The 17,066-nt window shown below is 42.8% G+C and overlaps 1 protein-coding gene across 4 annotated transcripts in view; it reads left to right on the top strand.

Moving 5' to 3' along the window:
• The window catches only part of PTPRM (protein tyrosine phosphatase receptor type M), a 787,515-nt gene that overhangs the window by 727,914 nt on the left and 42,535 nt on the right, over positions 1-17,066 (top strand). For all 4 annotated transcript variants that reach the window (XM_058676819.1, XM_058676821.1, XM_058676820.1 and 1 more), the window contains one exon: positions 5,816-5,913. In XM_058676819.1, coding sequence (XP_058532802.1) covers positions 5,816-5,913 — 98 coding nt within the window. The remainder of the gene's footprint in view (positions 1-5,815; positions 5,914-17,066) is intronic.

Raw genomic sequence — 17,066 nt, forward strand, 5'->3', positions numbered from 1 at the left:
GCATGATTTTCCAAATTTTATACCCAAGTAAACTTACCTTTTAATTCCATTTTCCACAACCGTTGTAAAGTGTTCATGTGTTTCTGAACAATAATGTAAGTCAGATTTTGGGAAATAATTAGAAATACTTCCAAATGAAAAGAAAAATTAAATGAACAAAGCACAGTAAAATTCTTAAATTTGGGAACAGATGTTTAGCCTAGCAGTTAAGATGCAGGTTAAGGATGCCTGTGTCCCATATGAAAGTACTCAGGTTCAACCCCTGACTCCAGTGTCCTGCTGATGTGAGCCCTGCAAGCCAATACTAATATCTCAGATGATCAGATCCTATCACCCATAGGGGAGACTTGGATTGGGTTCCTACTTCCTGACTTCAGCCTGGGTGACCCCGGGCTTGGCAGACTGTGGGAGTAAACCAGAGAATGACAGCATTTATATATGTTCAATCTCTCTCTCTCTCTCCTTCATCCCTTTGTCTTTGTCTCCCTCATAAATAACATTTTTTTAAAAACATAAACCTTAATTGCAACACTGTTTACCCTCTTCCCTAACATTCAGACTTTGCGTGAACATACAGGAAAGTATCTTGAATCACCAGCCATGGGTTCCTAGCACCCACGTCTGAGCTGCTTTACCCTTGAGCCCACTAGAGGTCCCAGGCCAGACGGAGGCTGCAAGTGAGACTCTGAAATCATGACAATGCATATGGCTTCCATGCAAAGCAGAACAGAAACCGAACAGAACAAGGCAGAAATCCCAGCACGTGGAAAGGGATACTCTTCGCCTCCACTTCTTGTTTTATTTCTAGCATCGGTTTAGAAGATTTTCTGTGTTTAATTTCAATTTTAGACTTTTTAACACTAAATTTGTTAATTCTTCTAGATACTGGTATCTCATTTCAGCACTGGAAAAAAAAAACTCACCTAGTTCATCTTCCTATTGTAATATTCTTCTTAAACCCAGTTCTTGGGTGAGAAAATCATAAAAAGTACAAGAGGACTTCAAAAAGTTCATGAAGTTTATTTTGATGCCAAAAATTTTGAAAATCCAGACATAGTTTTTCCATGCAACACACTTTCTGTGAACTTTTTAAAAATATTTTATTTATTTATTTATTTTATTAGAAAGTCAGATATACAGAGAGGAGGAAAGACAGAGAGGAAGATCTTCCGTCCGATGATTCACTCCCCAAGTGAGCGCAACGGCCAGTGCTATGCCAGTCTGAAGCCAGGAGCCCGGAACTTCTTCCAGGCCTCCCACACGGGTACAGAGTCCCAAGGCTTTGGGCTGTCCTCAACTGCTTTCCCAGGCCACAAGCAGGGAGCTGGTTGGGAAGTGGGGCTGCCGGGATTAGAACCAGCGCCCATATGGGATCCCGGAGCATTCAGGGCGAGCCCTTTAGCCGCTAGGCCACGCCGCCGGATCCCTTTCTGTGAACTTTTACAAGACTCCTCTATGATAAATTTCAAACAATCTTTGCGTTGCTCCCTGCTAACAGCCTGGGAAAAAGCAGTGGAAGATGGCCTAAGAGTTTAGGACCCTTCCACCCATGACACAGACCCAGATGGAACTCCCAACTCCCGACTCCTGACTCCTGACTCCTGACTCCTGGCTTTGGCCCAACCCAGCCCTGACCATGGCAGCTACCTTGGGGAGTGAAACAGTGGATAAAAGTTCTCTGTCTCTCCGTCTCCCTCTTTACTTCTTCCTTTCTCTCTGTTTCTATGACTTTGGAAAAACATTTTTCCATTAAAATAAATTTATCTTTTACTCACATTTTCTTGCTAACTTTTTCGAGTGTTTTTGTTTGTTATCAACCAGGTAAATCATTAATGTTTCTACACTGTGTTAATTAAGTAAGACACAATTTTGGTTGTGTAAGCATTAAAGAACCCATGCTACCTTAACTGACTCTTAGCCTCAACACATTTTACATATGAAGTTTCTTATGTCACAGACCAATGGAATCCCATGATTCACAAAGCTTATACACAGGACCAAACTAATCAGTTTATTCATATGAGGTCCATCCTTGGTATTTCCCACTGATATCATCCCAGAAGATCACCTGATCATTCAGTTGGGAATTGAAGCTAAAATTCTGGATGCTATGAGTCAAAGGTATTTGGAAACATATCCACATCCACCCATTATTGGGCCTGGTAAATCAGAGTCTCTTGGATTACAGCATAAAAATTTAAAAAAAAAAAATCAAAAAGAAAATAGTTTCATAATATGAGAGGCAGAGAAATAATACCAGAGAGATCTGCTCCACTGGTTCACTCTACCAAATGGCCATAACGGCCAGAACTGAGCCAGGAACTTCATCTGGGAATCAGGCACTTCAGCCACCCTTGCCGCTTTTCTAGGTGCATGTCAGCAGGAAGCAGGAGCCAGGAATACTGCTGAATGGCCAATGCCATCCCAGCCAGATGCTTAACCCTAGGCCAAATGCCTACCCCAATAGCAGGGACCTTTTTTAAAGTCTCACAGCAATTTTATCACGTGGGCAGAGTTGAAAGCCACTGCCGTCAGGAGAGAGCATTACTGGGAAGCTAGGGTGGCGCTCTAGTTGCCCCAGCCATGGCCTGAGCTACGTGGAGGCAGAGCCTTGGAACAAGGAAGCCTCGCGTGATCTGCTTTATGGAAGGGAAAGCAGTCCAATAGCAAGGCTATTGAGTGGTAATCATAGCCTTTCCGAAATCCTGGCAAAAGCTGCCCCGTGTCCAGCAGTGAAACTCAAAGGCACTACATTTTCAGGTTTTTCCATATAATTTTAGAGATATGAGTCAAAGGGCCAGTGCCATCCCTGGCTTAGCCTCCATCTGTAGCACCTCCATCTGTAGTCCTAGCTACTCAACTTGCAATTCAGCTTCTTATGACCTGAGGAAGTAGCAGAGGATGGTTCAAGTCTTTGGACTCCTGCACCCACATAGAATACACAAAGGAAGCACCTGGATCCTGGCTTCAGATCAACCCAGCGTGGGCCATTGCAGCCATGTAGGGAAAGAATTAGCAAATGGAATGTGTCTTTCTGTCTCTCTTCTCTCTGTAACTTTCCCTTTCCAATAAAAATAAATAAACCTTTGAAAAAATAAAATTTAAAAAATAAATATGAATCAAGAAAGGGGAATGCTACAAAAAATCATGTTAATATTATTTATTACTTAGTGTATGTTTAATGCAATATTTTGGCAATAATATGACTTATACACATGCATAGACCTATTCATACAGTTAATTCACTGAGCTCCAGCTGGGTGCCGGGAGCTCCCTAAGTCACCCGAGGAAATACAGTCAACCAAGAGGGTCATGTTCCTCAGCAGGGATTACTTGTACTAGGTAATTGCAGGATACAGGCTGCCAAGAAAGGTAAGTGAGGAGTACTTTAGAACTGCACAGCAGGGGTCTTTGCCAGCAGTGTGTCCCGGAAGACTCCTCTTGAGCAGTGAGAAGGAGAAGCGTTGCTTCTTGCAGGCATTCATAGAGGCTGCTGAGACTCTGGATTTGTCCACCATGGTCATTGTTACCAGAACTAGTTCCTTCAGTTTCAGATTAAGGGCTCTGGTCCCTGAGCCTCATGAAGGTCACTTCTGTTCCAGGGGTCACATTTGGCAAGACTGCATTTGCATGAAGATGGGCTCAGTGCCTCTCTCTTCCTTGTGAATAAGTAACAAGCTATTAAGCACACGGATGTGTGTGCCTCTCCGCAAGCCTAAAATGTGCTGATTGATAGAATCTGGTGTTTACTTGTCCCCTCTGTAACCTTGGATTAAAGGCATCAAAGGAGTGGCACGCACATGCTAGGGGTCGTGGACCAGGAAGGCAGGTATAGATTCACAGCAGGGGGCTGGCGTAGTTCCTGTGCCCAGAGGGATTAGACACAGACATCAGGAACTGACGGCAGCTTTTACAGGAGGGTATGAGTGCAATCAGAGCAGCAGACCGGGAGAGAGAGAAGTCTGCCATGGAGTACAGCCTCAACAGGAAGAAGGACAAGAAAGATTGTCTAAGAACTAACTGCTAATCAACAAAAAAGAATGGGGGCTGATTGTAGGGACTCCTGGGTTGTGCCATTAATGCTTAGGGTGCAGTTCTCAGCTTGGAGGTGTCTGCTCATAGATCAGTTCCTTGCGTTCCTTGGAAGGTTCCTTGTTTTCCTCCTGTGACTTTGCTCTTTGTAAGCTGCCTGTGTGCGCGTTAGTTCCAAGATGCCTTACGAGGTGTTACTGCCATCAGTGTATTGATAAAGAAGACACTGAACAGGAAAACCCAAAACACAAAGTCACTTTAGAAACAGAAGCAAACTTTAAATCCAGTCATTTGAAGGGTCAAACTACAGTACAATAGGGCTCTGAATTTGCCTCGATATATATGTGATGCTGCATATCTCATGTGATTCCCCTAAGCTTTTGGAGATATATTTCTTGCTTTTCTACTTGGCTTCTAAATATTTATCCTAGGACCAGGTAAGCCACAGCTTCTAATGCCAGCATCTCATATCAGAGCACCAGTTGGAGTTTCACCTGTTCTAACTTCCGGTTCAATTCTCTACTAATGCACTTGGAGAAGCAGCAGAAGATAGCCCTGGTACATGGACTCCTGCCACCCATGTGGGAGACCTGGATGGAGTTTCTGGCTCCTGGCTTCAACCTGGCTCAACTCTGGCCATAGTGGCCATTTGAGGATGGAGTGTATCTTTCCCCTGTCTCTCCCTGTCATTCTTTCTTAACTTTTTGTTTATTTGAAAAAACAGAATAACAGTAAGAGGAGAGACCTGAAGACGGAGATCTTCTGTCAGCTAGTACATTCCCCAAAAGACTGCAATAGCCAGGGCTAGGTCATGCCAAAGCCAGAAGCCAGGAACTCGATCTGGATGAGTGACTGGGAACCAAGTACTTGGGCCTTCCTCTTCTGCTTTCTTAAGGGTATCAGCAGGGAGCTGGATCAGAAATGGAACAACTGGGACTGGAACTGATATTCCAGGATAGGATGCCGGCAGCATCACAGGCGGGTGTTGTACCCACTGTGTCACATTACCAGCCCCTCTGCCTTTCAAATATATGAATACATTTAAAAATCAATCAATAAATATTTTCACTGTTACATTTATATCTTCCAGTATACCTATATATTAAATACAGCTTTGGTTTGGGTTTTTTTTCTATCTGGTTTGAAATTCAGCATCACCAGCATCTTGTAGTATATATTTTTCCCCTTTTAACTTTCCATGCCATGGAAAGAGATATTTTACTGAAATCCCAAGAGCTAAAGACATTGCTATCCGGTTACGTTCTGCTGGGAGTCTTATTTGCAGTAAGAAGTACACTATTTAAGATTCTTCCCTTTTCTCTCACTAATTTGACAGATGGCAAAGAACAAGAAAAATATTAGAAACAAGAAAGGCCATTTTTCCTATAGAGGCTCATTTCATTCTATCTACCACTTCCCTGGGATATCTGCCAATTGTTAACAGAAAGAGTAATGCGATCCATTTTTTAAAATTTCACTCTTGAGTATTATGGAGATAAATAGCTAAATGAGGGAGAAATAACTTTCTTTCACGGCAGTAGTTTAAGAGGGGTAAAGGGAGCGCAAATGCAGATAACATTTGATGACATGAGCAAATTCAACCATGAATGAAAAATGGGCTATTCCGGTAGGTGCATGATTTTGCATCCACTCTAGAGCACGGTGCCCATCTGTGAAAGTGGGGGAGCTCAGTGTGGGGACCAGTGGATTGATTTGCAAGCCCCAGGAGTTTCCCAATTTAAAGTGACACCTGGGAAAACAAGTCTGTGCTGTGTTGCTGCAGGGCCAATGCAGGAGACCATCTATGACTTCTGGAGGATGGTGTGGCATGAGAACACCGCCAGCATCATCATGGTGACCAACCTCGTGGAAGTGGGAAGGGTAAGTGGGCTGGCCACCGCAGGTGGCACTTCACTCTCTTGCGTGGGTGGCAGCAGAAAGTGAGGCACAAGCCCGGCTTTTCTGCAAGTACTCTGTAGACTCAAAAGCAGCCGCTTCTCTAGCCCCTCCTAGTGCTCACTGCACTTGCTTGTAAATCAGCAGTAAGCATAAGCTTGACTTGCTTTCATTGGTTGCGATAGCAACAGACAGGAGAGGCACTCAAGATTCAAAAGCGGTTGTTGTCTGGCTATACCGAGCACACGAAAAATACCTCCGAGCGTGAGTGCTGGCTGTTGGGCGTCAAAACTCAAGGAGTGCTACATTAAACATGTCTGCATTAACTTCAGGAACACCAACTGGAACCCCCATGTGCGGCACCACATTGCATTTTTTTTTTATTGGATTGAAATTCCAGCAACTTCTCTTGCCTAGATTGAACTTGCCTGTACCTCAGTTTCCTGTGCAAGAGAAATTGTAAGCTTCCCTGAAGGTCTCGCATTACTTTCTTTGTGGTAACTATGTAAGCTATATTTCCTTAACCACAGAGCTACTCTGCGTGGCAGCAATCTCAATAGTGGTATAATACAGGATTTCTTTCCAAGTGAAAGTCAAAAATCAAATATTCAGGGTGCAGTTGCTGTGTTGTTAAGTTCAGTTCCATAGTTGTGCTCAACTCAAGAGATGAACACTTTACTCCTTAACGTTGTGAGATCTTCCCTCAGCAGAGGCAGCTGGAGGGTAGCAGATTTCAAATACTGGGGAGCTGTCTCTGGAAGACATGACAGTGCTCTTGCAGGGAGGAGATCCTTAGTAAGTGGGAAACAGGATTCTAGCAAAACCAGTGGACCAAGAAACCTCAAAATCCTTCTACAAACATCTAGAAATTCTATATATGTGTTAATATTTGCCTATATCACGTGTTTCCATAACTAGGAGAATTCTTCAGAAAATTTATGGAAAATGCGTGTTTTGAAAAAAACTAAGGGTGGATTTTAAACTTGTTTCATACCAAAATGTATCTTTTGATGCCATTTCTTCATGGACCTTCTGTAGTGTCCTCATATATGTTAAAAACGGTTAGCCTCACCCGAGAGAGCAGAGGACAAGAGTGGCGATAGAAGAGCAGGGAGCCCAGAGAGCAAGGAGCCTGCGCAGGAATGGGTCCTTCTCGGTGAGCAGTGGGCAGCCTCAGCCATCACTGTCTTGGATTGAGGGTTTTAAGCCCCGCATGATTTAGGACATGGGTGAAAATCCCTTCTGTTAGCTCCTGAAGCAAAGTAAATCACATAATATGAATCAGAAACTACTTAGAACTGAGCTGGGCAAATTCTCATATGAAGTCAGCTCTCAGTGCCCCTGGGTTCCTCATCTGGAGATTCAATCAGTCCTGGATCAAACAATTTTAAAAAAACTTTCTCTCCTCACTGAGCATATGTAGGTCTGTTTTTCTTGTCACTGTTCGCTATATGGTAGAACAGCTATTATCATGTGCCATTTACACTGTGTTACTCATTCCAGAGATCATCGAGTGGCTATGGGAGGGTCTGGGTAGTATCTGTGCAGATATTCTGCCATTTGATACAAGGGACTTGAGCATTCCCCAATTTTAATACCCTCAGGAGTCCTGATAGACCTAAAAGACAAATGTATTAAACTTGTAGGTTGCAAATCATTAAAATTAAACCTAAAAAGAAATGCATATTCTGCAAGTTGTTAGCAAGAAGGAAAAGTGATGATATAACCCAGGAAAGTAGATGGAGAATGGAGGAAAAGCAAAGAAAGAAAAAGGGAAATAATAGATGTGAGTACAGATGTACTCAATGAAAACTAAAGAAACAAGAGTGAAAAAACAAAACAAAATAAAAACTGCTCTTGCGAAAAAGCTAGTGAAACAGACAAACCTCTAGCAAGTGATCAGAAACAGAAGCAGGAAAATTTACATATAACCAACATTAAGAAAGGGTAGTGCTTTTTTATCACTATAGAATAATAATAATGACATTAATTTGATTCATTATGTAAGTTCATTTAAATATGACCATTCAAACCTGATTCAAAAAATAAACAAAATCTGAATAAGTAGTAAATTATTTAAAATTTTAGTTGTGGTCTAACAAGATCACTTATGATAAAAGCACCAGACCATATGTCTCTATAAAGAGACACAATACTCAAGGAAAAGGTAGTTACAAGTTTTACAAATACAACTGGAAAAATAAATTTTATATTTCCTGTAAAAATTCTCACAAAAATGACTGCTCTCCCACTTTAAGAGATAATATATTCTCTATATTAGAGCCAGACAAGGAATATCTGCAAAAGGAAACTTGCAGGTGCTTCCAACTGACGGGAAGAGCAGTGGATAGAAGCAAAGAGCCCAATTGTGGGTTTTTGTTATTATTATTATCACTATTATCTGCTTTATTAATGACACAAGTCCAAACATGCATAAAATCCGGCTAGCAGGCAGGGAGCTCAGTTCTATGTTCACATAGACCTGGCCATGTCCCAAGGTAACCAGATTTGTGGAAGCCCAGCTGTTGAGCTTACACCTATGTGGAATGGTGAGTCATTGATATGTACGTGGATGTGAACTTGCCATACACATCCAACAGTTCTCTTTTCATAAGACATCCAAAAATGCAAACCAGGTGAAGACCTAAGCACTTGTATAACAAATAAAACATTTAGTGGAAAATATGAGATCAGATATTTATGTTTGTTCTTTTAAGGTTGTTTCAAAAAATCTAAATCCTACGTACTTTAAGTATTAGGAAAATATGGTTCTATCAAAATGTCAATTTTTCTGTAAAAGCTTTAATAAGTAAACTAATGGAGTGAATATACTACAGAACCTTGTAGAAAGCACACATTTTAGCAATGTTTTATGTACTCAAATGATAGAAGCTATTTCTGTTTCCTCTGCTGGGAGCCCTGGGTGAGCACATTTGAGCTGGCTCCAAGCCAGAGACAGCAGCCACCTGCCGCATGGCCGGCCTGTAGGAGGGAGCTGAGTTGAGGCAGGAAAGACCAGGTCAAGTTCTAAAAGGATTCCATTTCAGGGGAGGTCCCTCTTCCAGGCTTTGAAGCAGCCACCTTCTCACTGTGAGCTGACATGGTGGGGAGAGAACTAACCTCCGTGTGCCTCGTTAAAAGGACACTAAGCCTGTCGGATTGAGGCCACACCATTATGGCCTCCTTCAAACGGAGTTACTTCTCGACAAGTCTGATCTGCACCGTCCCCACACCTGGAGCTTAGAGTTTCATCCTTCCAACCTATGGATCCTGAGGGTAAACAGATATTCAGTCTGTAACAAGTCACTTCACAGGGGTCTTGAAAAGGTTCAATGTGCTTCCGCATGTTTGGCAATTAGAAAATAAATCTTCCACCCGAAGAACTCACACAAGAATTACTGTAACATTTATGTTTCCACCAGCAAATGCAAGTCCTGCAGTGGTGTACACAATTATCTGTTTTTACTTTTCACCTCTTTCTGCTATGAAAGCAATTGTGACTATTGGGAAAATGATTGTCATCTCCATCACTCAGCAAGCTACGGGAAGGGAAGAGACAGTCTTCCTCCTTGACCTTGAACCTCCAGCACAGTACCGGGCCCTCAGTAAATACTGAATATGTCACAGTATAGTGTCACAGAATGATGAGCACCTTCTAGCTTAACTGTTGCACAGCCAAATTCAAGTTTTCCTCTGCTTTCATGCAGTTTCTTTACATAAAATGTATACTCCATTCTGAATCCCTTCAGTCATCTCACAAATATTTGTACACTGCTATCTTAGGATGGGAAAAGAAGTATCTATGGATAGCACACATGGTGCCTTACAGCGATAGTCTCTCCTTCCTTGAGGGATACGTTCCATGACTTCCAGTGGATGCCTGAACCCCTGCACGTAGGGAAGCACTGGGATACCTTGACAGTTGATCTGACAACCACGGCAGCTACTAAAGGACTAATGAGTGGGTAGCATATACAGCTTTGAAACAGTGGGACAAAGGGAAGACTCCTGTCTCAGGCTAGGTGTCATGCCATTTCATGGAATACAATGTGGAACTAAGAAATTTGTGGAATTTTCTGTTTAATCTTTTCAGACTACAGTAGCTGAAATCGTAGAAAACCCAAGGATCAGAGAGTTTACTCTACTTTCACAATAAGTGAATACCAAGAAAGTTAGACACCACCTTGGACTTTGAACATTTGCATGGGAGATCACTTACAAGACATTCTTAGGGTCAATTATTTTGAACAGTAGACGATTGTTAAAATAGCAACTACTTTTGTATTTGTTTAAATAAGGGCATCTTTATAGTTTTGCATACTTGCAATTCCAAGCTACATTACATGCAGACTCAGAGACTTTAGAAATGAAGATGGTTTTGTTTAAAGATTTATTGATTTTTATTGGAAAATCAGATCTACAGAGAGGAGAGACAGAGAGAAACATTTTCCATCAGCTGATTCACTTCCCAAGTGGCTGCAATGGCCAGAGCTGAGCTGATCCAAAGCCAGGAGCCAGGAATCTCTTTGAGGTCTTCCAAATGCATTCAGGGTCTCAAGGCCTTGGACCATCCTCCACTGCTTTCCCAGGCCACAGGCAAGGAGCTTGAAGGGAAGTGGAGCAGCTGGGACACAAACCATATGGGATCCCAGCATGTGCAAAGCAAGGGCTTTAGCCACTGGGCTACCACGCTGAGGCCAAAATGAAGGTACTTTTATGTAATGAACCCTTTTATTTTAAGGTGAAAACATCATTTTAAAGGTGAAGAGAAAATTATTCTGAAGAATACAATACGTAAGAACAACAATACACTAAAGCCCACTGTCTCTTAGATGCAGCACAACTTGCAGGGAGCCAAGTTTCATCTCGGCAGACACGGTTCTGGAAAAATGAAGAATATGTGGGCCATGTGGTAGAATCGCCCTTCCTGCAGGCATTCAGAGTGGTCCTATACAGTGTGGTCCATGTTGATGCGTATGGTGGCAGCTATCCCCTCTGACACAACACTGGAAATTTGAGCCAACAGGATATGGCAGAAGGGGGGAGTAGATATCTAGGTTTCCAGTATACTCATAAATCCAACTCCATAGTCTTCACATAACTTGGTAATTTTAGGTCTAATAAGCATGTTTTTAAGAAATTGTTAATCCCCACCATGTTTATAGGGATGTAGGGAAGCTCTGAAGGGCCCTCCACGCATTGCCATCTGCCCCTTGGGCTGGTCTGATTTCAGTTAGTAATAACATTAATGACGTCTGTCCTCAAAATGCCTGATGTGATTTGGGAGTTGGGACAAGAGGCCACAGCCTCTCTGGAAGCAAGTAATTCTCTTTTTGTAAGCTGTTTTTCCGTTGTTAATCCTACACATTTGTTCAGAGACAGTTTCCCCACTTTCCATGCTTTAAAACAACCACCACCCATCCAAGAAATCAAAATGACATGGTTTTAAAGGGCAACAGCTACCTACTTAGCTTGTGTACTGCGCATAGTGTGTCCTTCATGAATTAAGCATGAGCCAGACGGGTGCGTGTTTGTTTACACAGACTTGCTGCTGATTCATTAAGGCAAAGCTGGGGACCTGCTTCGCCTCTCTTTGCCCTGAAGCACTCTGCATTAGGCAGCTTTAATTGGCGATATTGGAGTCACCAGGAAGCCTTCCCTGTCGCAGCACCTGGTGCAAAAGACACAGACGCTATACTGCCCTGCAGCGGGGTCTCCAGTACACCTGCCAGGACCTGTCATTATCTGAGACTTGCTTGTCACCACACTGCATCCCCTTTCAGCCTATGTGTTCCAGGAAGGGACCCTTGTGGGTATTCCTGGCACCTGCACACAGCTGCACACCTGGCATTTAAATGGCACTGGAATGTGTTGTGGTTGTTTTCCCTCTGTAACGAATCCACCTGAGGGACATTTAGTTTCCAATCCAGCCGCCTGGTTCCCGCGCATTCCCACTCCCGTTTACACCGTTTGTGTGGAAATGCACACACTGCTGTGGCGTTGAGCTAACCCATCTGCCAGAAGTCTTAGAACCAAATCTGCAGGGCTCCCCAAGGAGACTTTGGTGCCGGTAATTTAAGCTAATGATTTCTCAACATATTTAGTCAGTTTTATGAAGACCTCATTAGAATGTGACTGTTTATTAAAAGTCCAAATGAAGTCTCACAGTCACTTAGGAAAATGATTGTTGAGTCACAACGAATAGTTCCAAAACCAGTTGATAAAATGCATTGCAGCTAAGACAAGTATGGGCCAGAGGCTTTGGCTTCCATGGTGACAGGTGGTGGGAGGAAACCTCCTCAATGGATGCCTCAAAGAATAGCATCACCCCAAAGATTCTGGCCTGAAATTCCTTTCACAACACTCGTCACTGAAAGAATAATAGGACAGAAGTGTTCAGGATGAGCACTAGACATCAGAATTAATTTTTCATTTCACATTCAAGGAAGGTATATGAAAGTTCCAAATGCAAAAAAGCAAAAAATATATATATATTTTTAGTAGCTGCCAGATTTGGAATCAATAGAAGGAACAAGATTGCCTGCCTCCTCTCTGTATGTCTGCCTTTCCAATAAAAATAAATACATCTTTTTTTTTTAAGGGAGGCAGGAAGTATCATTCTGGGGAGCTGGCTGGAGGGTAGGGTTCAAGCTGAATGCTACTAAGCTCCCACAGAGGACACAGAGCCGTTCTTGAGCCCTACACTCCAGCCAGCACCCCAGAATGGTACTTCCTTACTCCCTTTTTAAAAAAAAAAGAAAAAAGAAAAAAAAGATTTATTTATTTTTACTGTAAAGGCAGATATACAGAGAGGAGGAAAGACATAGGAGAGGAAGATCCTCCATCCGATGATTCACTCCCCAAGTTGCCGCAACGGCTGGAGCTGAGCCAATCCGAAGTCAGGAGCCCGGAGCTCCTCCGGGTCTCCCATGTGGATGCAGGGTCCCAAAGCTTCAGGCCGTCCTCGACTGCTTTCCCAGGCCACAGGCAGGGAGCTGGATGGGAAGTGGGGCCAATGGGATTAGAACCCGCGTCCGTATGGGATCCCAGCACGTGCAAGGCGAGGACTTTAACCACTAGGCTATCATGCTGGGGCCCTGACTCCCTTTTAACCCCTGAGCTTCTCTCTGCCCAAAGATTCCAGTTTCCCCAGTAAAAAGTTAGAATGTCAACCAAAGAGCCCAATTTGTACTCTTCACAACTTGACCCTAAGATGGGCTTTCTACTCCCTTCTCTATACAAGTGCATCTAGTATTTATGATGTACTTTCTGTGTTCATGGCACTAAGAAATGCAAACATATTTATAATTCACTTGCCTTCAAAGACTGTTGAATTGGGTGATAATGAATTAAATATAAACTGTTAACTCCTGCACATGTAAGTAAGAATTCTGTCCACGATGGGCGGACCTTGTGGTGCAGTGGGTTAGGCTGCCGTTTGGGACACGCACATCCCAATCTGAATGCCTGGGTTCAAGTCCTGCCTCTGCTTCTGATCCAGCTTCCTGCTAATGCCCTGGGAGGCAGCCAGTAATTGAGGCAGCAAGTAATTGAGTTCTGATCAATTTGAAGGTGCTGGAGAGGAGTGAACCAGAAGATGAAAGATTCTCATTCTTTTCTCTCTCTCTCTCTCTCTCTCTCTCTCTCTCTCTCTCTCTCTCTCACATGTGCATGCATTCTCTCCCCCCCCCCCCACGCTTCTGCTTAAAGTAAGTGGAAGTAAGTAAATATTTATATAAACATATGGATACATACATATGTAAATAAACACATCCGCCTAAGGAAATACAAGACTTCTTGGAGAATGTGGTTAAGGAACTAGATCTTAGAAGGGGAAAGGATTTCAGATGGCAGGAAAGAAGGAAAGACAGTAACCACTTTAGCAGCACAGTAAGGACCAAGGTGGAGGAAGAGTGAGGAAGACTGGCGAGGGCAGAGCTCTGAGGCCGAGAGGCTGGATCGAGGCTTTGGGGGCTTGTGAAGCACCTTTCCCATGAACAGGTGACAGCAGAAGGGCAAAGTGGGTGGTATCTTTAATGATTTATTCCTTTTAATGGAAGGGGTTGAGTTAGCAAACCATGTATTTAAACTAAAATGGTTAAGAAAAAATTTGGTGACCATTAAATAACAGTTTAGAGGGGCCAACATCATAGATTATAGCTTTTAAAGCCTTACTTGTGATATCTGCAGCCCGTATTGGAGTGGTGGTTCCAGCTTTCTGCTAGTGGTCTGGAAAAGCTGCAGATCATGGCCCAAGAACTTAGACTTGACTTAGATCTGACCAAGCTCTGACCATTGTGGCCATCTGGAAAGTAAACCAGTGAACAGAAGCGCGTTCTCTCTCTCTCTCCCCCTCTCTTTTTCTCTCTGTATTGCTCTGTCACTCTAGTTTTCAAATAAATACATTTTTTTAATTTGAATTAAAATAAACCTATATTTTAATTGCCTTTTCCATGAGCTTTCTCAAGTCTATTCATGGATGTTGCTAGAGCAAAACATGCATTTGCTGCTTGTGATAGGCATTGAACCCTACTGTCAGACTCTGTAGGAGTCTACACAGGGTTCAAGTTTGTCCAGTGCTTAGCTGTTTAGGAAAGAGGGTGGGGGAAACAGAACTATAACCAAGGGGTCTTTTGCAATCACAGGATATCTGTTAGGTTGAAGAACTTAGAAAATGAAACAAATTAGGAGAGAGGGTAAGATTGAAACCTTGCGAAATGAAAGCCAATGGAATATGTTTGGCCAGGAGGGAAGGGAACCAGGGTGTCGATCTTGGAGTCAGGCATATAGGGTCAGACAGCTTTTTTTCTGGACCTGCTCCCATTGGCAGGTGTGAATGCTCTTGAGTAAATGCAAACAAAAATGTAAGCAACTGTCAGGATGGCAGCTTCTTCTGAGAACAGTAGCTTTCCTGGGATGACAGGAACAAGGCCCTGGACTGAGAGATACGAGAACATTGAGGAAAGAGCTACTTCAGCAAGGCATCCAGGACATAGGGAAGGGCCCGGCCTACTCTGCTCAAGGGGAGAAGAGGAGGAAAATGCAAAGACACCGAGAAGACTGAGTGGGTGCAGCAGCACGACAGAGGCTGAAATCATCACAGAGGCAGTGGAGAGGGACTGGTGGCCCTGAAGCTGACAGGATACTGTGGGTTCCACCCACCTCTGAACTTGAGCTTTCACGTCACTGACATGAAGGGAAATGGACCAAGTGAACTCTGAAGTCCAATATTTATATGCAGAATATTTTTCTACTTGTTGTTTATTTACTGGTTAAGAGATCCATTCGAGAACAGTAGAATCTGCAGCCAGATGTGTGATAGTCCACAAGGCTTCCCGACCCCTGGGCACTTAACCGTGCTGGGACTCTGAGACTCTGAGTGCCAGCAATGATAGAAAAGAAAGGTGGAGTCCAGATTTCAGTACAAAGGCAATTGCCACACCAGTAAGAAAGAGCCTTCTGCTCCTGTTTCTTCTGCATTATCATGCATGAATTTGGTAGAAAATCTAGACCAGAATGGCATAGGTACCAATCAAAAATTCTGTTGGGGATAAATCTGTATTTTGATTTACATAGACCATAAAAATATTCAGCCTTTCATCTATAAAACAGGCTTTGAAAATAGTCTATTCTAATGATTTTAAGTAAATACATTCTTTTCCAAGTTCTCAAAGTCCTTACAACAATCCAAACAATCCACTGGTTCATCCATTGGTGTGAAAAAGCAACCCTACACTCCCCACACATTTCTGTTTCTCTGCCCCACGAGGAGCGATGGTGCACCTGCTTCCTGCACACAAGAGGAGAGGAGAACATGGCTCCTTTGGAGAACTCCTGTGATGGTTTCCTAAAGAACGCTGCATCCGTGTCTCTGTGCCCTGTAACCACACTCCGCAGTGTTGGTCGTCTTCTTCACAGAAATTGTCTTTTACCCAGCGTGTTTAGCAATAGGAAAGCAGCACTTCATGTCCCTCATTCCAGTTTGAATAGAGGTTCATTTAATTGAAAGGTAAACTATGAGGCATAAAGGAAATGCAAAATCAAATGCAATTGTAAAACGAATTTGTTTAACTACTAAACACTTCATTGACTACTAAATTGGGTGGTGATTCTGAAACATGAGATTAAAGCAAACACACACGCTCCGACTAAAGCATCACATAGCTTTATTATTCAGTCTTATTAAAGGCTTTTAAAAAATATTTTAAATACCAAGTAGTGCATTTTCGAACTTAAATAAGGGCCCTTACATAAAACTCTCTGTGGTGCTAACCCCAACTCTGTATACTTTATCCTAAGTATTCCTGCAAATGAATGTCTCCTTAAATAATAACTTCTGTGTGTTTATATATACACACATCTACACATTTCCGTGAAGGATTTGGGTTTCCATTCCGTTTATAACCAGAGTAGATCTCTTTCACAGCTTGCACACATCTGCGGTAAGCTCACACATTCATTTCAGAAATTCTCCTCAGTCTGTTGGGAACAGCAAAGTGCTGGTTTTGTCTCTTTTGCTCAATTCTATGTGAGTTGTCACAGTGAATTAATGAACTTCCCATAGGGAAGACGGGGCAGTCTCATATCCTTTTCTCCACCTCCCATGTCTCTTCCATTGTCAGTGCTAGAAAACCTAAACCCCATAGTTTCTGTTCATCCCTCCTGCTGTTTCTTCTCCCAGTGTGAGTGCAGTGTGTGCCACGTAATCACATTTCAGTAAATGGTGAATCCCACATATGAATGACAATGACCCCTATGGTTATTAGGGAGCTGAAATACTCCTAGCACCTAGCATTTTTTTCCTTTTCCATGTTCACATGTGCCTAGATACACAGACACTTAGCACTGTGCTGTAGTTATTTGCAGTACTCAGTACAGTAGCATGCTGTAGAGCTTCATAACCCCAAAGCAATAGGCCATCTCATGAGGTCAAGGTATGTAGGAGGCTGACCCTTCTCGGTAAAGGCAAGTACACAATATAATGTTCCCATGACGACATTGCCTAACAACACATTTCTTAGAATGCATCTCCATTGTTCAGCAGCAACACAGGACCTTAGGAGATAACCTCTCAACCTCTGCTAGGCAAAAGCCAGTAACAGTTACAGCCCAGATCCGCAGGTGTTCCATACAATTAT

The sequence above is a fragment of the Ochotona princeps genome, chromosome 18 (assembly GCF_030435755.1).
Source record: "Ochotona princeps isolate mOchPri1 chromosome 18, mOchPri1.hap1, whole genome shotgun sequence".
In the NCBI taxonomy this organism is placed as follows: Eukaryota; Metazoa; Chordata; class Mammalia; order Lagomorpha; family Ochotonidae; genus Ochotona; species Ochotona princeps.